At 45.9% G+C, this 24,976-nt stretch overlaps 1 protein-coding gene across 1 annotated transcript in view; it reads right to left on the reverse strand.

Moving 5' to 3' along the window:
- Positions 1 to 24,976, reverse strand: part of ttll7 (tubulin tyrosine ligase-like family, member 7) — a gene marked incomplete at its 3' end in the record, with an annotated part of 102,213 nt that overhangs the window by 43,673 nt on the left and 33,564 nt on the right. The window contains 5 exon segments of the mRNA XM_083768051.1: positions 1,916 to 2,002; positions 6,324 to 6,459; positions 13,572 to 13,645; positions 15,448 to 15,595; positions 17,343 to 17,437. Coding sequence (XP_083624177.1) covers positions 1,916 to 2,002; positions 6,324 to 6,459; positions 13,572 to 13,645; positions 15,448 to 15,595; positions 17,343 to 17,437 — 540 coding nt within the window.

A 24,976-nucleotide genomic window follows, 5' to 3' on the forward strand; every position in this document is an offset into this window, starting at 1 on the left:
ACACCCATGTTGTATCCAAGCTGATATGGCCGCCCCAATCAACTGTTTTCACCTTTCCTCTAAACGAGGCCTATATGTCAGGAGCACACACACACACACACACACTAACTAACTGTGTGTGCATGGGTGTTAATTAAACTGAATGACTCCCTCAATAATGTATACTGCATGCTTATATAAAAACGATACTATTTTGGTATAATTTCACAAACGTCACCAATAATCACTATACGGTGCAGTCACTGCTGTGCAGATGGAGGGAGAGAGAGTGGATGGATAGGTGAGACCGAATTGTTGATGGATTCACTGTGTGTGTGTGTGTGTGTGTGTGCGTGTGCGTGTGCGTGCGTGCGTGTGCGCGTGCGTGCGTGTGAGGGAGAAGTAAAGATACTGATGGAGTCTGAGAGGGGTTTGACGTGGAGAAGGAAAGCAAGAGGAAAAAGCCACGGGGTAACAGAGAAGTTAAAAAGAGCAGAGTTAAAGAGTAGAAGAGGGAGGTAAAGGTAAAGGAAGACGGCCGCCAGGCATATTCCCTGTACATCCCCCCCCCCTACGGCCCCCCCGTTTACCGCGTTCCCTCGCTCCCCATACGTACTCTCTACCTCTCGCTCACTTTGAACGCTTGTCCGTCGATAACGAAGGACCCTCAGCGGCACGCTCCTTAATCGCCTGGCTTCTCCCTCCTCCCCGTCCGCCGCGCGTTTCTACCCTCGTTCTGTTCCTCTTCGCCAGATGGCTCGTGAGCGCCAAACCCCCAGGAGGGGAAGGGGGGGGGGGGGGGGGGTACCATCCACTTTTACTCACCAGCTCTACTCTCTCTCTCTCCGTCTATATCTATCGCCATTACTTTTCACACACACGCGCGCACACACACATTCACATTCACACACACACACTATACTATGCTATGCTATACCACTCGCTTCACACACGCCACTCGCTCACACTCTGACAGCATTGGAAATGACGGGGACCGAATTAATTTGGACAACGCTTGATTGTGCGAGAAGGGCTCAGGGCCTGCGCCTAAATGCAGCGCTCAACTGCCCTGTCGGGTCCCCCTAACCGCACACTTTGACTGTTCCACAGGCTGAGGGATTGATGCTGATGTGTGTGTGAGAGAGAGAGAGAGAGAGAGAGAGAGGATGAAGGGGGTATAAGGGAGTGAAAGGAGAGGAAGGTGATGGAGGGACTAATGTACTGCCGTGGGAAATGGAGGGGGCGTCTAGGTGTTGTGTGATAGACTTGGGAAGAGAGAGAGAGAGGATGGAGAGAGAGAGAGAGAGAGAGAGAGTGAGAGGGGAGGGGGAGAGAGAGCCTGACAGCTGTCCCCTAAGGGACTTGGGTCTTTTCTATGGGCCAGCTCCTTTTCTGATTTCCTCCATCCCGTCCGTATCACGTCCTCCCTGGGCATTAGCTCCAGGCATCTCCCTATACTTACCTGCCTCTCTCTCCTCCCTGACACCCTTCCTTCTGACTCTTTTTCTCTCTTCTTAACCCATTCTGAACGGGCACCCATTTTGGTGTCAGCATCATGTTATGCTTTAGCTATTGAAAAATAGCAGATCTACAAGCTCATATCGCGCCACCGAGTGGCGCGATACGAGCTTGTAGGTCTGCTATTTTTTGAAAAAATCGAAGATTTTTTTTTTTTTAGAATCTGATCTCAGGTCAGAATGGGTTCATCAGACCAGTGTGTGTCCGGCGGAAACCTCGTATGAATCTGATCTCAGTTCAGAATGGGTTAGTTCCCTGGAGGCATTTGGCCTCTTTATCCGTCCACCTTTCTTCTCTCTCTCTCACACAGACACACATGCACACAGACACACACACACACACGAACACACACAAACGCACACACAAGCACGCGCACACACACGCACACTCTGTCTCTCTCTCTCTCTCTCTCTCTCACCTTGGGGCCTCGTTGCCTGGAGGACTTTCCCATCAGTTTCTCATCGTCCAGCTCACACTGCTCCAGCAGATCCAAAATGTCCTCTTCCTGCACAATAGACACATGTACACAGACACGCACGCACACACACACGCACGCAAGCACACACGCACACACACACACACATAAATAAATACACATCAATACACATTCCTGCACAAACCACAAAGGAAATGAGAAACTGGCAGAGGGTGGCATCCATTTTGGATCCATACGAAAGGTAATTTGCATCAGTAAAGAGTTAAGAGAGGCCCAGTCAGATGTTAAATACAGTGAGTGTTGATTAAATACAGTGAGTGTTGATTAAAGGCAGTTTGCTTTTACATCCTCTGCCACACACACAAAAAAAGAGCACAAACAAATTAAAAAGTTGAAACAGACAGAGAGAGAGATGAAAAAGTTCACATAAGCTCTGGACATCTGCGCCATATGCCAGGTCCAGATAATACAAAGACCTTGGCTGAACATGCCTTGCTCCCTGGCAGCGCACAGTCTTTGAAAATGCCTGCCTCGTGCTTCGTAGCCAACATGCTGGAGCGGTGGCCATTTTGGCCGCAGACGAAATGCAGGGAAAGGGTGATTAAAGTTGATTTTGTCGGCACTGGGGGTGGCGCAGGGGGTAGAGTTCCTGCCCACCACCACAGAGACTATAGGAGCTTTGCATCTGGCTTGGCCGGAGGAGCGCAGTCCGGCGAAGGCAGTCGGCCGAGCTGGAGGCGGGTACAGGACAAGGAGAAGTGTCGCTGCACTATAGCAGCGCCTACAGGTGGCTGAGGGAAGGGCTGCACCTGTTACAGCATGGAGTGGAACAAGGTCAGACAGCATGCTCCTCCATGCATTATTACGGCCTTCCAGTCCAACTCTCGATGTCAGATGAAAAGAAGTGGCCGGTGACCGCATGTGTCTCGGATTAGAGACAGGGTCATCTATATAGACCTTCCCACATGACCAACTGCTAGTGGTGTGTATGTGCGTGTGTGTGTGTGTGTGTGTGTGTGTGTGCGTGTGCGTGCGTGCACACATGTTTTGTTTTCTGAATGAAAGCCACTTGCATGCCTCATCTGTCTCCAGTATACAATTGGTGTGCATGTGCGCGGGCATGCAGTGTGTGTGTGCATGCCAAAGCAGTGCTGGCATGGCATGCATGGCATGGGCCCCTGATCCTGGGCTGAGGCTGAGCAGCCAGCCGGGGGGCTTTAACCTCCTAAAGACCCCGAGCCTCATGTACTTATTATGGTACATTCTGGACCATCTCTCCTTCCCTCGCACGTGTGTCTCTTTCCATTTCTCCATGTTCGATGTCGTTACCGTTGAAACCAAACGTGGAAAGACAGTGAATATGCTTTTAGGATACGCCGTTGTACTTAAAGCGTATATTTGACGTTGGTGTGACACCAAGAAAGCGAGTCAAAAACACAAAGACACTGCATGGGGCGCCCGCTGGCCTAGTGGTCCAGGCGCATGCTACATATAGGCTCTGGCCTGACAGTGCGTTGTGTGTTCGAGTCCCGTTCATGACGACCTTTGCTGCATGTCTCTCTCTCCCTCCCTCTTTCCTGTCCGTCTTCACTGTATGTATAACAAGTAAGACGCGCAAACGCGGGAAGCGAACGCAGCTCGTAAATGGCAATAACAACAATTAGAATAAATTACATACTTTTTTAAGGTTTTCTTTTTAAAGTTATTTTTTGTGTTTTTTTAAGATTTTATTTTTAAGTTAAGTTTTTTGAAGTTAAGTGTTTTTAAAGTTTTTTTGAAGTTAAGTTTTTTTGTGTTTTTTTAAGATTTTATTTTTAATAGAGCTGGGACTCGATTAAAAAAATTAATCTAATTAATCAGAGGCTTTGCGATTAATTAATCTAGATTAATCGCATTTTAATCGCATATCAATATTCAACCCGAGAACAGCGAGAAACCTTTTTTTTAAATGTTTTTTGGTATCCCAGTGAATCAACAAATAGTGACTACAGGATACCACTCATTTTCAACATTTTACTGTCATTAATATACCTGTTGTGGAAATAATAATAAAAAGTCACCCCATTCTGTGTTGCCTAGAACTGGAGGTCTGAATTTTTTTTTAGTAACAGTAACAAGTACATCTCAGTGACATCACAAAGCTGTACTTACTTCATATTGTTACTGTTTTTTGTCAGACCTCCAGTTCTAGGCAACACAAAATGGGGTGACTTTTTATTATTTCCAGTTTTCAGTACTATAGAAAAGCGCCCAGTGAGAAACGTTCCGCGGTGAAAAAAAAGGTGCGATTAATTTATCTGTAGTTAATCGCGATTAATTTTTCTGTAGTTAATTAATCTAAATTAATCGCAATTAGTCCCGGCCCTAATTTTTAAGTTAAGTTTTTTGAAGTTAAGTGTTTTTAAAGTTTTTTTTAAGTTAATTTTTTTATTTTTCATTTTAAGTTAAGTATTTTTTTAAGTTAAGTTGTGTGTGTGTGTGTGTGTGTGTGTGTGTGTGTGTGTGTGTGTGAGTGTGAGTGTGAGTGCGTGTGTGTGTGTGTGTTTTGTGTGCTACAGCTGCGCCCTCTGGTGGCGGGCGGGTGGTGTAACAGCGGGACAGACAGACAGACAGACAGACACACAGACAGACATGATCTGCAGGGTCTCATAGTTAGTGCTCATTCGTTCGCAATCACTGCGTTCGCAACTATCAATAAAGGCACAAAAGCAACAAAAATAAAACGAATCTTTAAAAAACACAAACACAATGCTTGTTTTAAAGTGGTTGAGTGTGCTGTAGATATACCTATGGAGTATGGGATGCGTTGTGAGCTTGTCTACTTTGGGCGCGCAACCCGATGCAGTATAACTCAGGCCACAAGTCCACAATAAGTCCACAATATCTGCACTCCTTTACTAGAGAATAGCCACAGCACCACATCATTCTTATTAGCATTCAACTCATCCTCCAGTCTCTCAATGGGCATTTGTGCGCAGCGACTGAGCATATCTTTTTGATTGATTCGGGGGAAACTTTCTTCTTATACACAAAAACTGTGAGAGAATCAATATTGAAACAAAGTCATGTCCATCTCCTGCCCTCGTCTCTCCTGAAAAGAACAGAGCGGAGAATGGAAATCCACTTCTCCTTGTCTCCGTGGCTCTTCATACTTTTTACCTTCAAAGTTAGATAGCTGCGTGTATATCCCTGGCACCGGAGAGCCCTCATCATTTATGTGCATACACTTCTCTGTACAAACGTGCACATAATCTCAAAGTATGGCCTCAAATCTCTCCCTCTGTGTGCGTGTGCACGCACGTGTGTGTGTGTGTGTGTGTGTGTGTGTGTGTGCGTGCGCATGTGCGTGCATGTTCAAATCAGTGCGCTCGACGCGTTGCTGCAAGTTGTATTAAAAATTCACTCATGGCAAAGAGGGTTTGGCAGTGTGTGCAAGGTAACTCATTAACTCTGAAAAGCTTACTTTATAAAATAAAAACAAGGAGAACTCGAAGAGAAACTTGTGAGAGGAGACAGGGGGGAAAAAAACTAGATTGAAGAAAGAATTGATAGAAAGAAGTTGAGGCGAAGATTAAGAGATTAAGACGAATGGAAGGTTCGCAAGCAGAGAGAAACAAAAATGTGTCTGTGTGGGATTTGGCTTGATTTGCAAACCAGATGTTCACGATGCACGATAAGTACTTTTGTTCTGAGGGTGAGATAGAGAGAATTCTGTCAGAAACAGGAAGGCATCCTATAACGAATGTTAAGGAGGAGGAGACACACACTGAATTATATGTGTAACGTGCGTGCCCCTCTTTCCTGTTTTGAGGACATAATCCAAGTTAGGTGTGTGTGTGTGTGTGTGTGTGTGTGTGTGTGTGACTCTGCACACATACACAACATAATGAATTGCATTTTTATATAGCGCTTTTCATTCATTCATGCAGGTGAAGCGGCGAAGCGCCAGCGTCCTCACTTTCCACATTCACACATGGTGGCAAACTCACACCGATCAGTGTCTTGCCCAAGGACACTTCGACATGTGGACAGGAGGAGGAGCCGGGATTGGAACCGCCGACCCAGGGATCATCGGACGACCTGCTCTACCCGCTGAGCCACAGCCGCCCTAATGCTTGTCCTCTGCAGGTGTCTGTTTATGATGCATGCATCTTCATGTGAGTGTTTATCTACAGTACGTACACGTGTATCTGTGTTTGCAACCTGTACATGTAATATTCTGTGGTTATGCCTCAGCTTCATGTGGCGCGTGCTTGCAGATAATCCGCTTATTATGTGTGTGCTTTTGTCCCCACATATCTTTATATCTATATGTACTGCACGTGCTTGTAACTGTATTGTTTGGGTGCGTGCGTGCGTGCGTGTGTGCGTGCTGGTCTCAGGTACGTGCCTTCATTCGTTTCAGAGGATTATTCATTTCCTTTTGAAGTGAGGCGGCTCGCCCGGCGAGGAAGGTCTGAAAGGCAGCAGACAGCAGACTCTCATACTTCTCCAAAAGATGCTTGTCATCTGGAGGGTAAATGCGTCTAGAGAGAAGTGGGGGTGAGAGAGGATAAATGTGGGGATAGAGAGCGAGACAGAATGAAAGAGGGGGAGGGGAAGCGCGAGAGGAGACAAATATGGAGAAATAGAGAGAGGAGGAGGGAGCCAGAGAGACAGAAAAGGGGAGAGACCGACAGATATGGGAGAGAGGGGAGAGAGAGCGATAGAGAGGTGGGAGAGGTGAAGATATAAGAATAGAAAAAGGAGGAGAGGAGAGGAGAGGTGGTCAGCAAGAGAACGAGGGAGAAGTGGAAACACAAAGGAGGAGAGAGACGGGTGATATTGACCAAGGAGAAAAGGAGAGCGAGGGAGGAAGAGCGAGGGAGACAGAGGAAATAGAGGAAGATTGGAGGTGTAACAATGACAGCAGAGGGGAGAGAAGGAACAGAAGTAAATGGTGCATTTATATAGCGGATGAGAAGGAGACAATAGGAGAGGGAGGAGTAGGAGGAGGAAGAATGTTGTCAAAGGTGAGAAGGAAGAGAACGAAAGGTGTGATGAAGGGCATGGTGGCCATAGAGAAAAGGACAGAACGAGAAGGGAAAGAGAGAGAGAGAGACGACAGAGAAAGGGAAGGGGAGAGAGGGGCAGGGTTAATACCATACCATACCATACCATCTTTATTTATATAGCACATTTAAATATCAAGGGTTGGATTGGGGGTAAATCCCTGCGACATACTAGCGTCATGTCCAGGGGGTGTACTTGTACATCAAGCTGCCTCACGCTACAGAAACAGGAGATAGGCTCCTGCCCTATGGGCCTCATGGCTCGGCAAGGCTACTTACATTTAAATAACAACAAAGTTGTACCAAAGTGCTTTACAATAAAATAATAAAAATCACAACTTCATTTAAAAACAAACAACATACACAGTGTCACTTTCAACATCAAAAACAGCTCATACTATGCTTGGAAATGCCAAAGAATAAAGATACGTCTTGAGGCGTGATTTAAACACCTGGAGGGTGCATGGGGCTTGTCTTATGTGCAGAGGCAGCTCATTCCAGAGCTCGGGAGCTGCGACTGCAAAAGCCCGGTTCCCTCTGAGCTTTTCAGCCTGGTTTTAGGCACCACCAGGAGAACCTTTGGCCTGGCCTGCAGGGCCTGTTATGTATGTGTTGTCTGTCTCCCTTTAGTGTACCGGTACTCCCCTATCTATGCGTTTCCCCTCACAGATATACTGTGGCCCCTTTTCCACCGGTTGGTTCCCAATGTGAACCGGTTCAGTTCTTTTTGGTTTTTAGTCCATGAGCCAGAGCTCCAAAATTGGAACGTTAATTATGAATTGAGTGGAGCAAAACCATACCTATATTAGATTGTTATCACCATGAAACTTCCCCAATTGAGTACTTAAATATGCAAATGAGGCATTATGTAGGAAAATATGCAAAATAATCAAAAATATGAAAAAGGTATACTACTGTGGAAGGGTTATCATGTATTAATTTACTTGTATTGATCCTATAAACAATTTAATATAGGGTATAGTTTGCCCACCCATTTTGGAGTTCTGGCTCATGGACTAAAAACCAAAAAGAACTGAACCGGTTCCCATTGGGAACCAACTGGTGGAAAAGGGGTCTGAATGTGTAGGTGTCGGCCAAGGTTCCCACCTTCCCCAATCATAGGTGCATTGGGAGCACCTATAGGAGCTCTATAAATGAGTTGGTGGCAGCCATTCTGTTGATCCCCTCCAGATGACAGCACCCTTTTGTTTGTTTGACTTCATGCCTTGATTTACACACCATACAACAAACACCCCACACTGCATTGATCACACATCCACACTGACACTACTGAGGCAAGAGTGGAAAAATTTACCTAAGAGTTTAATGAACACTTTTGGCTGTGTAGACTTTAACAAAAAAATCCCCTGGCCACATGTTTCACCGTACTGCTGTCTGTCTGTCATTCCCTTGGTCTTTCTATGCCCTCCGAGTCTAAACCCACAGTGTCCAGTGTTTACCTTTAGCCAGCGGGGATTAGAAATACGCATAAACGTCCGCTTGCTTATCTCGGCCATACATCTCCAAACTATAGCCGCCCTGCAGTCATCGCGCCAGCCATGGAATTAAAACAATGACCAGCGCAGAAGGAAAATAAAGTGGTGCGGTACCTCTGGCATCGGCACAGATGTTAGGATGGAGCCACACACCAAATATGCTGTTAATAGATGTCTGCTGGAGTTAAAGCGTCTACTACAGGGTCCAGCCTACTCTTTAAAAACATACAAAACGGTGAAACTGGATGTCTAACTTTTGCAGGAAATGTAAAGGCGCTGTCGTGCTTGCGGCTGGCAGATATGTAGATAATCCGTAAAAATCGTTTTCAGTGTTCCATTATATAGGTTGTGCACTCCTGACTCGTTTTAAACCTGGTTTATACTTTGATGTGTTGATAATACATAGAGCTTGTAGACCGTCTATGTTGGAACACAAAAACACATTTATACATAAGTATAAATTACACATTAGCATGAAATTGGCAGTGTGATACTGTGATATTATGTGTCTTCCTCACACAAAGTCTGCTGTTTTCAACGTTTTACAATTATCGTTCTAATCATAATGTATTTTATTCAGTATATTGTTGTCTCCTTCAACAGGGAGAGAACACAAACACTTTATACTACTTGATGTATATAAAAAAAATAACTGTACTATAAATTAGTGAACTTTAATATACTTCACTTCACAATATCAGGTTCTGAAGAGAACTGCAAAATCATTCCAGTTCTTTCCGCTGGCCCAGTTTCTTTACCGACGCCATGCTTCTTTCTGTTCTTTATTTAACCCATTCTGACCTGAGATCAGATTCATACGAGGTTTCCGCCGGACACACACTGGTCTGATTAAAGGACAACTTTAGTTTTTTTCAACCAAGGTTCATGTTTTAGGTTATTATTAGAGAAAGTAAAAGATGAGTGTTATTTAAAAAAAAATCATTTGCTGCTTTCTTTCGTTTTAGGGATTTTAGCTGTTTTTGACAGGGGGGCGGGGGCATTCGAGCATGGGGCTAAATATGTATTTTTTTACCAAATTTGATGGTGATTTATTTATTTATTATTCACTATAGTCCTACTAGACCCCAAGAAATTACACCTGGCCACAAAAGATCACGGGATCTACTGAACGTGTCAAACTGCATATTGAGTCTATGACACAGTGTGGCTTCCCCCCAGTAGGCCTCCTTCACATTCAGTAGATCCTGTGATCTTCTGTGGTCAGATGTAATTTCTTGGGGTCTAGTAGGACTATAGTAAATAATAAAAAAAAGAAATCGCCATAATATTTTGTAAAAAAAATACATATTTAGCCCCATGCTTGAATGCCCCCGCCCCCCTGTCAAAAACAGCTAAAATCCCTAAAACGAAAGAAAGCAGCAAATGAAAAACAATTAACACTCATCTTTTACTTTCTCTAATAATAACATCCTAAAACATGAACCTTGGTTGAAAAAAAACTAAAGTTGTCCTTTAAGGTTCAGCATGTGTTTTCTCCAAGATATGCTCTGAGAATTCTGGAACAGGGTCTCCCTCCAAATGGGGGGGAAATACTGAATATAAATGTTAAGATGAAAGGAGGGGGCAGACCAGCAAGTTCTTTAAAATGTATCATGTGGTTTATTCACTTTGTTCAAAAGTGAAAGTTCAGCTGTTCAGTAGGAAGCAGTGACCGTGATGAACCATTAAGGTTCAGCATGTGTTTTCTCCAAGATATGCTCTGAGAATTCTGGAACAGGGTCTCCCTCCAAATCGGGGGGAAATACTGTGTTCTGGTGCTCATTGCTCAGCAAGCCAAATAACATCATGATAACGTTATGATGACGTCCTCCAGTGACTCTCCGGTGACGTTCAGGACTAGGCCAGTTCACAGTAACCTGACGCTGCCAGATGGGGGCGGTATTGGGTAACCATGTTTCCCAACACAGCAATCATCTGGGATCTCTCAGGCAGTTGAGCTGACAAAAATCCGTTCCGTACCGGACCAATCAGCGTGAGCTAAGGGCGGGATATGTGCGAAACCGGACGTGAAGCTATATAGACACGTCAATATGATTGGTTGTGTTTGCACGCCCACACGGTGATAGACAGACGGTCCCATCCAATCATCTACCAAGTATCTTGAAAAAAAAGGAACAGCCCCGTCATCGAATTTGCTTCCGCGATCCCAGATCCCAATAAGCTGTGAAACAAATTTGTGTAGCAAGCTTCTTGGATCTGGCAGCGTCAGGTTAAGTTCACAGCCCATATGGGGATGATCTTTACGTCATTTCCAGGACGTCTTCACCAGTTTAAATAATATATCTTATTCTGGGCCAGATCTGACTAGTTATGATTATGACTTAAGTTGATCTGGCCTCGATCAGACTCTCTCTGATTCATCCAGGGACGTCCCGTCTTAGTGGGTAAAATGTATGTTGGTTGAAATCAGGTGATATTCTGGGCCAGACGTGACTATAGTCTTGCTTTGACTTGATCTGTACCCAATCGAGACGTCACTAATTCGTCCAGGTCCTGACCGTGCTTGCTGGGCTGCTTTTTGAACATTTTGGTCATTGAGTCACCCATACAGTACAACCCCCCACACTAGCACCTTGTCCTCCCACATTGTCCAGTCAGTAGAGTGCTGCCTGAAACCCCATTTACACCTCGGATCAAAATGTGACCTTTATATCTTTAATCTGGATAAGGAAAAACGTCAATGCCTTAAACGTTGAAATCAGAACGTCGGGAGATGATCTGGCTCACATTGTGGGTCAAAGTTCGATGGATGTAAGCGTGGAGGATCGCTCGTTATGCTGATAAGATATCCAGGTGCACATTTGAAAGCCAAGGTGTAAATGTGACCTAAGATCCAAACTCCCAAATATCAGCTTAAAACTAACCCTCACACATCCAACAAACGCACAGACACACGCTCACGTGTGTGTGTGTGCACACGCATTTTAGCGAGTCACTCCCGATAATGGTTTGGCAGACATTTATTAAAAGTTATGGAAACAACATGCAGGGCTCTGACCTCTGGGTGCTTGTTGTTTTGGAGTCTTTGTACGTATAGGTCACGCTTTGGCCTAATGGCTGCAGGGTAATGCGTTTATTAAAGGGAACTCTTCTAATGAGGAGCGGTGTTTGAATTCAGAGTGGTCTTTATTAGCTGTGCCCGCCCCAGACAGACCCTGGCCTGTCTGATGACTGTCTGGCTACCTTTCAGAGGGGAAGGGGAAGGAAGTGACACAGTACTTCACACGAGCTCTGATTCAACCTCCCACAGTCAAGAGGAGGTCACTTAAGTCAGTGGTTCTCAACGTGCGTGTGCGTGTGTGCGTGTGTGTGTGTGTGTGTGTGTGTGTGTGTGTGTGTGTGTGTGTGTGTGTGTGTGTGTGTGTGTGTGTGTGTGTGTGTGTGTGTGTGCTATTTTCACAATATTTATCTGTGGAACCGAGTCAAACTAAATGTAATGCCTCAACCACTACCTACAGTATAACGATTCTCTCAACTCACAACACTATTCAAATCACCATACTAGGTTCATGTTACGATTATTCACCATTTTTTAAACACTAAATCATTTTCCAAACAAATGACCGATTTTTTTTTAAATTGTAATCTCTTTTACACAAATCCAGTATTTTCAATCTCTTATGCTCTTTTCAATACAGCAAATGACAATTTCACGATTTAATCAAGATTTAAATTGTCACCAGTTTGAATGGATGTTAATCGATTTACGATATATTGCTATACATGCCTATACCTACGTACATACGTTTTAGTCAACTAAATCAACTGTAGATTTTTTATTTTTTTTTAAGATTTTGTTCACTACTTGTGTGTGTGGGAGAGAGTCAAGAGATGGAAAGAGAAATGGATAAGGGGAGAGAGAGAGAGAGCTTGTTTTGCAGCACAAGCACAGCATCTTGTTATTGTATTTTCCCTCTGTGGCCTTGGTACGTACAGGGCAGTGTACTGCAGCTTTAAGCCATTCTGACCGGGCACCCATTTTGGTGTCGGCATCATGTTATGCTTTAGCTATTTAAAAATAGCAGACCTACAAGCTCATATCGCGCCACCGAGTGGCGCGATACGAGCTTGTAGGTCTGCTATTTTTGAAAAAAATCGAAGAACGACTGACATTTTTAGAATCTGATCTCAGGTCAGAATGGGTTCATCAGACCAGTGTGTGTCCGGCGGAAACCTCGTATGAATCTGATCTCCGGTCAGAATGGGTTAAGCAGGGGCCGGTGTAATGTATGGAGAAATCAAGAGAATGACTCGGGGAGCGAAGGGAAATTAACAATGAACCAAGGACAGGTGGCGAATCAGGGGCAAGAGTTGCAGAGGCATGCTCCAAGGTCGGCGTTTGCTCAGTCTGTAAGATGACTATTAAAACTCATTGACTGCCACCTAGTGGTGGCTTACGTACTGCGCTTGTGCCATGTATTAGTAAGTGAACGGGAGGAGCCCTTATGTTGAAAGGGCTTTTGGCCGGAAAGTAAAATCCGCGTCAGGAAGTGAAATCCAATGTCACAGGATTGTCATTTAATACACCCACAACATACTTTTGATCAGCGCAAATACTAGCGTTTGGATACATCAGACGCAAACCAAGCTTGCATTTTGGTCTAAAAAGCGATTCCGAGATATTTACGTTCTAAGATGCATCCATCCCATATAGCAAGCATAAGCCAGCAGTTGCACTCTTTTTACTGTCACTATCGCTCTCGCTGTTGCAAGCTCTCTTCCCGTTCCACTCTCTCTCTCTGTCAAAATCTCTCTTCCGGTCTCTCTTTTTTCTGTTTACAATCTCTCTTCCCGTCATGATCTCTCTCTTTCTGTTCCAATCTCTGTCTTCCTGTTCTGATTTCTCTTCCAGTCACAATCTCTCTCTCTCTCTCTCTCTCTCTCTTAAAACTTCAGGCGTTCTGCTTTCCCCTCTATATTCTCTGCGGCAGCATTATTTATCGACCCAAAAGCCCTGCGCACTCCAGATGAACCCCGCGTCTGTAAGCAAAGGCAGTATTGGGGGATTGGGGGGAAGGAGAGGGAGGTTCCCGGTGGGAGCGCCCCAGCCCGCTCACTCCTCTTCCTTACCTGTAGTTCCCCAGATGTCGCTTCTCATGCTCCTCCCTGGAGATCTGCTTGCGGACCTGCGCCAGTCGCTCTTTCTAGAGTCGTGGGGAGGAGGAGAGATTGCAAACCTTTCAGCTGAAAAGATACCTTCCATCTTGGCCTCTGAATCAATCCATCCCACCCGAGATGGATGGGATGATGACGACATGTGTGTCTTATCTTGTCTTATCTGTCTTATCTTCCTAATAGTTGCAGAATCAGATTTCATGAAATGAGAAAAGGTATTGTTGTGGAGCAGGTCATATTGCGTTTAGAGAAAGTTTAGAGAAGGCCTTCCTTACTAAACAAGTGAAATACCAACCATTATATAGTACAAGCCATATAGGCCTATAAGTATCAGCTAATTGTTTTTATATTTGGCAGCTTGGTGTTCAGTGGCTTGAGGATTATGCGTTATAATTATGTGTTATTTTTTTAATATTATACATTATTAATATTTTATAAATGTGAAGAATTACAAATGTGTGTGAGTGTGTGTGTGTGTGTGTGTGTGTGTGTGTGTGTGTGTGTGTGTGTGTGTGTGTGTGTGTGTGTGTGTGTGTGTGTGTGTGTGTGTGTGTGTGTGTGTGTGTGTGTGTGTGTGTGTGTGTGTGTGTGTGTGTGTGTGTGTGTGTGTGTGTGTGTGTGTGTGTGTGTGTGTGTGTGTGTGTGTGTGTGTGTGTGCGTGTGTTTGCCAGGCGCTGATGCAAGACATTGAAGGCTAAGCAGGACGTGCCTGCGGCTGCCTCGCCCCTGCCGACTTCCAATCCCAAATCCTCAACAGCAGTTGGAGCCACATCTGCTGTCTGTACCCCACCGGTTTAACCGGTGGGTCGCATCCATGTAACATGTTGCATCTAATTGCAACACTCTCGTTGGGAGACCCCAGGTTGCATGTCACGCACCTCCCCATCTGCCCCTCACTTTCCGTCCCTCTGTTTACGCTCCAATCTTGAATAAAACTATATAAAACAGACGATATTGTAAAATAAATATCACCTTGGCAGCATCCATCCCTATACCTTCCCTGCTGATTACTGTCAGATTGATCAAAAAACGATTCAAGGAAGGTGGTGGGAGGCGCTAGCTAGCATCCCCCCCCCCCCCCACACGATGTAGGAAGCCCCCAACTAGTGAAACCATGTGCTTGTTTCAGAAAACTTTCGTTTATTTGACAAGAAAACAGTGGCGCTATTTTATTTAGTTTCTCAGCTTCTGTCATTTCCCACCCAGGGGGAGGCTTGCCTGTGCAACGAACGGCATTGTTTGTTCTGTTGTTTAGCTCGTCGCGGTGCATTACTCTATAAGATCAAGATGTTTCAGTGAGAGAACAGCGCCTGGGAGAGTTGGACATTCTTTTTATTTCTTTCTTCTTTTCTTTTGGTATAAACTAAAGATCATGTTGATCTCTGATGTGCACCCACCCCTCCACCGCGGTGTCATCTCTCTGTGCTCATGTTGGACTATAGACAATCATGTATGTGAGATTATGACTGGATGTTTGCCAATACTTCATAAAAGATATTCACAAAATCGACAGAGAGACATGAGCCACTTTCAACCTACAGTATAGGAGAACATTTTCACCCACCAAAATTAAAGTTTTCTTCTTATCAAAAGTAGTGAAAATAGCTTATATGTGAGCTTATATAGACATGCATATACGGCATTCATTGACCAAAAAGAAAAGGGAAACCAAAACTTGAAACATGGAGATATACAAGATGTCTGCCCGGTGGCGGCGGTGGTGATATTTACTGATGCATATAGTGATTTGTATTGATTGATTTGATTGATTGATTATTTACTGATGCATATAGTGATTTGTATTGATTGATTTGTGTTGTCTGTGGCGTACCAGTTCCTCTCTCCTCCGCTCCAGGGTGTGGCGCTGTTTGTCCTTGTCCGAGGAGGCTGCAGACAGCTTCTTCATGGAGCCGTGTCCATAGAGCCGTCTCTGGGCCTCGGCCTTCTGCTGGGCCAGGTTACGCTTCTTATCACTGGCCCTGAACACACACACACACACGCACGCACACACGCACACACACGCACGCACGCACGGTCGCACGCACACACAAACACACACACACCGAGATAGAGATGCAGTCAAAACACACAAACAACACGCTTGAGATTAATGGGACTAGTCTGTCTAATTTGGAACGCGCCGGGCCGTCGCGGTCTGGAGAAGGAGCAATTCATTGGAGCCAATCGCTGGCCCTTTAAATTGGATATTGAGTGCCGTTGGGGGAGCGAGGTTTGTCAATGTCCACGGCCGGCCGGCTCGGAATTGATCCCCCGTTGATACAGTTTGTGTTCAAAGCGCCGCCGAGCCTACCCCCACCCCCCCCCCCCCCCCCACACACACACACACGCATGCCACCAGCCCCTCCCTTTAGGGAGGCAAAACCCATTACTATATATGGAGGAAAGCAAGTGAGGTAGAACAAAACCCTCATTGAGTCCACAACACGAACATACTAGGCAGTTTGTCCATGCAGTGAACGAGAGAAAGAACTCACCCGTCACTGTTTCAAGTAACGGCGAGGTGAGCGAGAGATTTATTTATTTGCCAGGATGGAAGAATCAAATCTTCCCTTTTAATCTCCGGGAACAACAGCAAACATCGGCGGCTAAACAAATCATTCCAATGTTTGTGTACTGATCGAGCGAAGGCGGGCGGGAGTTTGACTTAGTCTTTGCACAGACCATGGACTAACTCTACTGCGGCGCATGCTTTTGATACTGATCGTGGGAGCGTGTGTGTGTGTGTGCGCCAGCGTGTGTGTGTGTGTGCGTGTGTCATTAGCAACAAAGTAGCTATATTTAGAGGACAGGCACAGGGAAAGGGTGAGAGAGTAGAAATGGAGTGGGGCGAGAGAGAGGCTAGAGGTCAGGTCCAAGATGATCAATCAGTGAACAGGCTGTACTGTAGCCAGTGGGGATAGCACAGCATGCGCACGCACATGCACACTCACACGCACACACACACACACACACACACACACACACACACACACACACACACACACACAACCAAGCATCAAACATAAACTCATGATACACATAATAAACAGATCCACGTACAGTACTGTACATGCACTGGACGACATTAAGAATGACAGTGCAAACAATGCAAGCACACAGATAGCATATAAGCTCCAGTGTCCCCGCAAAAATAAATATACTCAACATTTAAAACACACACACACACACGTTCATGCGCATGCTCTCGGCATGCCTGACTGAAGTCCGCACAAAGAGCACAATGGAGAGGCTGAGCTTTGTATTTTCTTTTCAATGCTGAACAACCCCTGAAGCAAAGCTAGCTCACGCGTTTACAAGGACGGTCCACAGCCCAGGACTGGTAAACAACTGAGACCGCTAAGAACAGCTGCACACAGACATGGATGGATTGAAAGAAATATAGCCACATTTTCAGGGTTGCAAAAATTGTTAAAATGAATAAATAAATACATAAAATAAAATAAAAGGATTATAAAAAAGCGCAGGGAGTTTGAGATGCAACTAGATATCGATCGACCTGATACCTTTTAAACATTCAGAATGTTGTGAAAAATATAGTTTGGATGTAACTTTTGGACTGGCTCCTCACTTGAAACCTAATGGGTCTCTGGGGGAAATTCCCATCTGTGTGAGCATGTACACATATGTATTATGTATAGGTATGCGTGTGTGCGTGCGTGTGTGTGTGCGTGTGTGTGTGCGTGTGTGCTTGTTTGTGTATGTTACCTAATGTTGAGCAGTTTGAGGGCGTTGAGAAGCACCCCCTTCTTCACGTCGTAATCTATCTTCTGATCAGTCCCAAAGCTCGGAGCACGATTGATCTGCCAGAGACGAGAGCAGAGAGAGTAACAACAATCAAGTCCTGTACAAGTTGAAGGGCAGATTTAGGTCAAACACACAAAAAAAGGAGAGATGTTTTTCAATAAAGACGGAGGGAGGAGGAGGAGGTGGAGGAGGAGGAGGAGGAGGAGGGGGTGTAGAGTGAGAGTTTCCTATTGAAGGACAGCTCAGGACACTTGGCCTTTTACCAGGGCAGAAATACTGTCTGGCGAACATGTTGTGCATATGCTTGTGTACGAGGGCGTACTCCATGTCTGCATATGGTTTGTGAGATAAGATGCTGACCCTGTCCATCTCAAGTCAAAGCAGCGGGGGGGGATGGATAACTTACTTCTGACCCCGGTCACCTCGGCACTTTGGACACCCTGTGTGGCAGCAGCACACCAGCCTACTGTGCTTATCTCTTTGTGGCCATCACGGACGGCATTATCAACGCTTCAATGGCGCCGTGCAGAGAGAGGGGCGATGGAGGTACTGTAAGCTATACCTGTGATTCGAAGCACAATGTCCAGCGAAACCCAGGGAATAAAAACCCATGGCCTTCCTCCTTTCTTTAAAACGGAACGATTTCCAACATCAGTGGAAGGTGTTCAAGATATCAATTATTACACCAGACGTGACAAAATCAATTCTCTTCCCTTTCTTCTTGTCCTTCGCTGTGCTCCGTCTCTCTCTCTGTCTCCCCAGGTGGTGAAGTAGATTGCACGCGAGCCAACAAAAGGACCAGCGAATGGCGAGGTGAGGGAGTAGGAGGAGGAGAACCGAAGAGAGAGAGAGAGAGACGACCGAGGTACCTAATTGAATTGCGTTCTGCCTAAAAGGCAAGTCGAAATGACGGTGCCATGTTACGTCTTTTTAAAGCCCGGGCTCAGGGTCGTGCTCCTTGAGCGCTGAGATAAACGCACCCCCACCCCCCACCCCCCAGTCTTACACAAAACCCTCGAACAAGCCGTTCTCCCTTTTCAGGTTGGAGACAATGGAAAAGACCGTGGCTTCTGCCCTATAGTAATTAGCTTGGTAGCAGCGTTAATAGGTTTGTAGGTTGCATGTTATGTTGGTGTTGGCAGCATTGAGACGCACGCACGCACGTGCACACACACACACACACACACACACACACACACACACACACACACACAATGACTCATTCAATAACCTGCAGTGTAAATGCATGTTGAAAGAGAACATATACAGAATCTCTGCTCCAATGTTAATCCGCAGCACAGGCAGTGTATTTGTGTCACTATTCCTCCAGCAGCTGGATACAGTGTAACTCATTAAAGTGGTGCAACAGCCAATCAGTCAGTCTCATACTAAGTTCAAAGCACCACCGAGCCAATGAGGTGTTTTGCAGAGAGAGACCATAAAACCAGCTGCCAATCGGGAGCACACCATAGGTCACGCAGAATGCATTAAGGGAGCCAATCAGAGGAAGGGCTTGCCACATGACGTTCCTGGCGAATCAAAACAGCCGGGGCCTTAAGCTGCGTTCACACGGGCAGATGCAAAAGAGTCAATGCTACGTATACACAAATCTACAGAGAGTATTTGTAGATTCATATCTTTGTAGCCATGAAGTTGAAACCAGCTGAACTTTTTAGAAGATGTGTAGCTGTTTGCGGCAGCTACAGACGTGGGACGTGTCTTTGTATCGTCATGTCGGTGCCTTCCGTTGAAAATGAAAGGTAGACTGTGTGTTTGTTATGTGAACGCAGCATTACAGTGGCCCCCATGAAGCTCCTTCAAGGGGGGAAAAGAGAGATGTGCAAAATGTCCACGGGACTCGCAAAGGGCTTCCTCTCTCCGAAAAACTCCGCTCTCTGGTTTTCTCTGGCCTCGTCTGCAGCTAGCCGTTGCTAATCCCAACACAAAGGTGCTTACTGGTGTGTGGCGCAGCTGTAAGGTCATATTTACATCACAACCGGCTCATGATAACCCGACCCCTGATGTAGCTGTCTATAAAAGCCTGCTTGTCTACTTCTAAAGCTATGCGATAGCAGAAGAGTGTGTGTGTGTGTGTGTGTGTGTGTGTGTGTGTGTGTGTGTGTGTGTGTGTGTGCGCACGCACATGTGTGTGCATTTCTTTCGTTTTCCCCTACAAAGCAACCATTTATCAGAATGCGCAAGCCTGTGAGTTGGACGTTGTGTGGACGTTTACTTTTTTGTTTTATTTTATTTATTCCCCGACACCGTTTAAGAGAATGGTGTGTGTTGTGTGCATGTATGCGATATGCGTGTGTTGTGTGCGCGTGTGCGCGTGTGTGTGTGTATGCGTGTGTGTGTGTGTGTGTGATGGATGTCTTGTGGGGAAAAATAGAGGGGAGGGGAAGCCAGCGAGGAAACAGAGAGCCTTTGCAGCTCTTTCACTGGATGGAATGAATGCAACGTACAATACATTACTCTGTTTGTGTGCTGCGGGGAGAAGGAACTACACCTCCCAGACTGGAACTACACCTCCCAGACTGGAACTACACCTCCCAGACTGGAACTACACCTCCCAGACTGGAACTACACCTCCCACATACACTCTGTTTGTGTGCTGCAGGGAGACTGGAACTACACCTCCCAAACTGGAACTACACCTCCCACATACACTCTGTTTGTGTGCTGCAGGGAGACTGGAACTACACCTCCCAAACTGGAACTACACCTCCCACCTACACTACTACTCACCTAAGAAAAAGAAGAAGAAGAAGAAGAAGAGGAATGCACACTACAAAAGAAAACGGGGGGGGGGGGGGGGGGGGGGGGGTCTGGTTTCATTTATAGCAGTCCCTGTGATAATGACAGCCACAATGAAAAGAGTATATATATATATATATATATGGCTCTGTATAGTGTTGGAACCTACAGTTACCGCAGTCGGATTTGCAAGTGATCTTTGCATCAGGTTACCCTCATTGCGAAACCCTCATTTCGATGACTTGTGGTGTCAAGCTGTCACTGTATGGACTGGCACCATGGTGCTCGCCTCCCTCCCTCTCTCCCTCCCCCCCCCCCTCTCTCTCTCTCTCTCTCTCTCTCTCTGCCTATGTCACTATACTCTTCTCTTCCTGGTTCCTCTCCTCTCTCTCGGTGCTGTCCGTCCGTCTGTCTGTCTCTGGTCACTCACTCACATTCACATCCTCTGTCTCTCCATGACTCGTTAGCACTCACTCGCTCGCTTTTGTCTGCTCATCTCTCTCTCTCTCTCTCTCTCTCTCTCTCTCTCTCTCTCTCTCTCTCTCTCTCTCCCCTGCGGTCACTCGCTCTGACTTCCTCTGCCCACTTGTTTCCCTCATGCAGTCTCTGGTTGCTGTACTGTCTCATTCACCTATAACTATATACCTATTCTCTCTCTCTCTCTCTCTCTCTCTCTCTCTCTGTCTCTCTCTCTCTCTCCCTCTCTCTCCCCGTCTTCTCCTTGTCCTGTGTGGTGGAGGAAGTTGGAGCGGTCTGTTCTTAATGAACCCCTGCAGCCTCCTGAAAAGCCCCCGCTCTGATTTCCTTAAGTGTCTCTGGCAGGGTCTTAAAGGGGCCCTCGTGCCGCTCTGAGAGGCTTTCAATAAAAATGTCAGATGAAAAGATTAGAAACTCCTTCTATATTTTGTATTTTATTTTTCACTTTGACTGCATGGGCCTCAGCATCACGCCGATGTCTCTCAAATATATCAATCAAACCGCTGAACGACTTCGAGACACACACAGAGAGAGAGAGAGAGAGAGAGAGAGAGAGAGGAAAACATTTTCATCCCCGTAATCTTTCCCAGCACTGTTTTTTTTCTTCTTCTTCTCATCTATTCCTCCAGTTAAGTAGAGATCACAAGGCAAGATGCACAGACTGTACACAGTGAAATCCTCAGTGTTCATGAGTCCATTGTAACTGAGAGAGTGTACACACTACAGACAGACCCATAAGGGTCCATCTTTGGGTTTTCTCCCTCAACACCTGGATGTGTGTTTCTCTGACGCATAAATAACCTGACAGCATTTTCTGTGGGTCTACTTGGACCAACGGCGCCTCGTGGCCAGGGCCCCTTTGCTTCTCTCCCTCGCTGTACGGCCCTCCCATGAATTGTCCATTTGGTTTGAATTGTCTTTGAAGTGCAGGTCTGTCTCTAATGATGTCGATTATCAGATCTTGATTATTAACAGAGGGCGCGGGCACAGTTGCTGATTTCACGAGCCGACAGACGGTGTTGTAAGGGGCCTGCGTTTGGCTCCCAGCGCACGCCATTAGGACGCGTCTACATCCCCACAGCTTGCTATCAATCAGTGCATGGCAAAAAAAAACACAAAACAAACTCAACAACAACAACAGCTTATTATAACAACAATAATATGGGTGAACAATTTCGCAAACCGGGGTTGAACACTGAATTCCAGTTTCATATAACGACGCCCCGTGGCTGTAATCGCATCGGGTATACAGAGCGCCGTGTACGCCGACGTGCCTCTCGTAGCACTTAATATAATGCAGATGAACAATCTCCAAACGATCAGCTCCTCTCCACCTCTGTATACCAAATGGCTTCTCCCACGTCAGCAGCCATTGTCGCTGCGCTCGCGTCTCACGTTGTGAATGCTCGACGTTCAAGGCAAGTGCACGGCTGCTGCTGCTGATTAATCGCTTCAGAAAGAGGAGCCCACCTTATTATGCCTGCCCCGAGTGTAAACAAGCAGCGCTTTGACAAGGCTCCCGTTCCGCCCCGCACACTTGAGGGTATAACGGCGTAGTTCAACCGCCGCTAGAATGGTGTGTTTGTTGCCACACAATGGACGTAGAGCGGGAGAGACATGAGGGAGAGGGAGGGGACAGAAAGACAGACAGCTGGCTGCCCTGTTAAGTCGCTCTCAGGTTTCAGCAGTCTTATCAATCACTGTTTTGTTCCTTTTGTGGCATTTCTAGCGCTCCAATCGGGAAACTGTATAGTGTGGGACTGTGGAGGTGCCAGTAAAGGTCCTGAGAGTTACTGGACTAGAAGCCACTGGTCACACTCACCTAGATCACTGCTACTCAACCTGTGAGTCTTATATGAGCCACTGGTCACACTCACCTAGATCACTGCTATACTCAACCTGTGAGTCTTATATGAGCCACTGGTCACACTCACCTAGATCACTGCAGTGCTACTCAACCTGTGAGTCTTATATGAGCCACTGGTCACACTCACCTAGATCACTGCTACTCAACCTGTGAGTCTTATATGAGCCACTGGTCACACTCACCTAGATCACTGCTACTCAACCTGTGAGTCTTATATGAGCCACTGGTCACACTCACCTAGATCACTGCTACTCACCCTGTGAGTCTTATATGAGCCACTGGTCACACTCACCTAGATCACTGCTACTCAACCTGTGAGTCTTATATGAGCCACTGGTCACACTCACCTAGATCACTGCTACTCAACCTGTGAGTCTTATATGAGCCACTGGTCACACTCACCTAGATCACTGCTACTCACCCTGTGAGTCTTATATGAGCCACTGGTCACACTCACCTAGATCACTGCTACTCAACCTGTGAGTCTTATATGAGCCACTGGTCACACTCACCTAGATCACTGCTACTCAACCTGTGAGTCTTATATGAGCCACTGGTCACACTCACCTAGATCACTGCTACTCAACCTGTGAGTCTTATATGAGCCACTGGTCACACTCACCTAGATCACTGCTACTCACCCTGTGAGTCTTATATGAGCCACTGGTCACACTCACCTAGATCACTGCTACTCAACCTGTGAGTCTTATATGAGCCACTGGTCACACTCACCTAGATCACTGCTACTCAACCTGTGAGTCTTATATGAGCCACTGGTCACACTCACCTAGATCACTGCTACTCAACCTGTGAGTCTTATATGAGCCACTGGTCACACTCACCTAGATCACTGCTACTCACCCTGTGAGTCTTATATGAGCCACTGGTCACACTCACCTAGATCACTGCTACTCAACCTGTGAGTCTTATATGAGCCACTGGTCACACTCACCTAGATCACTGCTACTCAACCTGTGAGTCTTATATGAGCCACTGGTCACACTCACCTAGATCACTGCTACTCAACCTGTGAGTCTGAACCCAGGTACAAATATGATTATTTTGGGGGCGGTCCCAGGTTCAAAAATGATTATTTTGGGGGCGGTCCCAGGTTCAAATATGATTATTTTGGGGGCGGTCCCAAGTTCAAAAATGATTATTTTGGGGGCGGTCCCAAGTTCAAAAATGATTTTTTGGGGGCGGTCCCAGGTTCAAATATGATTATTTTGGGAGGGTCGCGGCCTGAAAAGGCTGATAAGCCCTGACCTAGATGACTGGCAGGCAGGCCGACTGTCTGGAAGACAGACACAGACACACATTCATGTCACATGATACATATTCAGAAGCACGGAGGCAGCCTGGTCCAGGTGTGTGTGTGTGTGTGTGTGTGTGTGTGTGTGTGTGTGTGTGTGTGTGTGTGTGTGTGTGTGTGTGTGTGTGTGTGTGTGTGTGTGTGTGTGTGTGTGTGTTGTGTGTGTGTGTGTGTGTGTGTGTGTGTGTGTGTGTGTGTGTGTGTGTGCGTGGGTGCACCATATTTACACTTTTTATGTTTTTTTAAATTAATGCCCTATACTTCATCATACAAGAGTGTCGCTCAAAAGTATTGTGAAAATAGCAGATCTACAAGCTTAAATCTTTTTTTTTAATATATATATAATAAAAAATGAATGGTTTTGGAATTACAAGTTACACGCACACACGCGCGTGCACGCGCGCGAGCGCGCGCACACACACACACACACACACACACACACACACACACACACACACACACACACACACTCTCTTCTCTCTCTCTCTCTCTCTCTCTCTCTCTCTCTCTCTCTATATATATATATATATATATATATATATATATCTCTCTATCTTCAGTTACCTGCAAACATGATTGAAGACAACATCTTTCCTCTCCATCACACACTAACACACATATAAGAGCTTCAGTACTACCTCTGTCACTCACAGACACACAAGAATATATTTCTCCTACATCACACACTGCACACACTCATGCACACACAGACACGCACGCACGCACACATGCGCACACACACATAAACACACAATTACACACACACACACGCACGCACGCACGCACGCACGCACACACACACACACACACACACACACACACACACACACACACACACACACACACACACACACAGTCTCACCAGTCACTCACTCACAAAAATGTAGGAATATACATCTGCCCCCTCAATCTCTCTCACATTCACTCTCTCTCTCTCTCTCTCAATACACGCACGCACACACACACACACACACACACACACACACACACACACACACACACACACACACACAGTCACTACTGTCATACGTGCCTGATGATAAATGACTAAACGTTGGGGTGCGTTTTCAACTGCCCCACATACGCGGCCTGCACGCTCCTAATTTGATACTTATTCCATGAAATAGTCATGTTGGGGGAAAAATGGATGTGGATAGAGACAGACAGTCTCATACATCATTC

This window comes from Protomyctophum parallelum, assembly GCF_964188405.1.
Source record: "Protomyctophum parallelum genome assembly, chromosome: 6".
Taxonomy (NCBI): domain Eukaryota; kingdom Metazoa; phylum Chordata; class Actinopteri; order Myctophiformes; family Myctophidae; genus Protomyctophum; species Protomyctophum parallelum.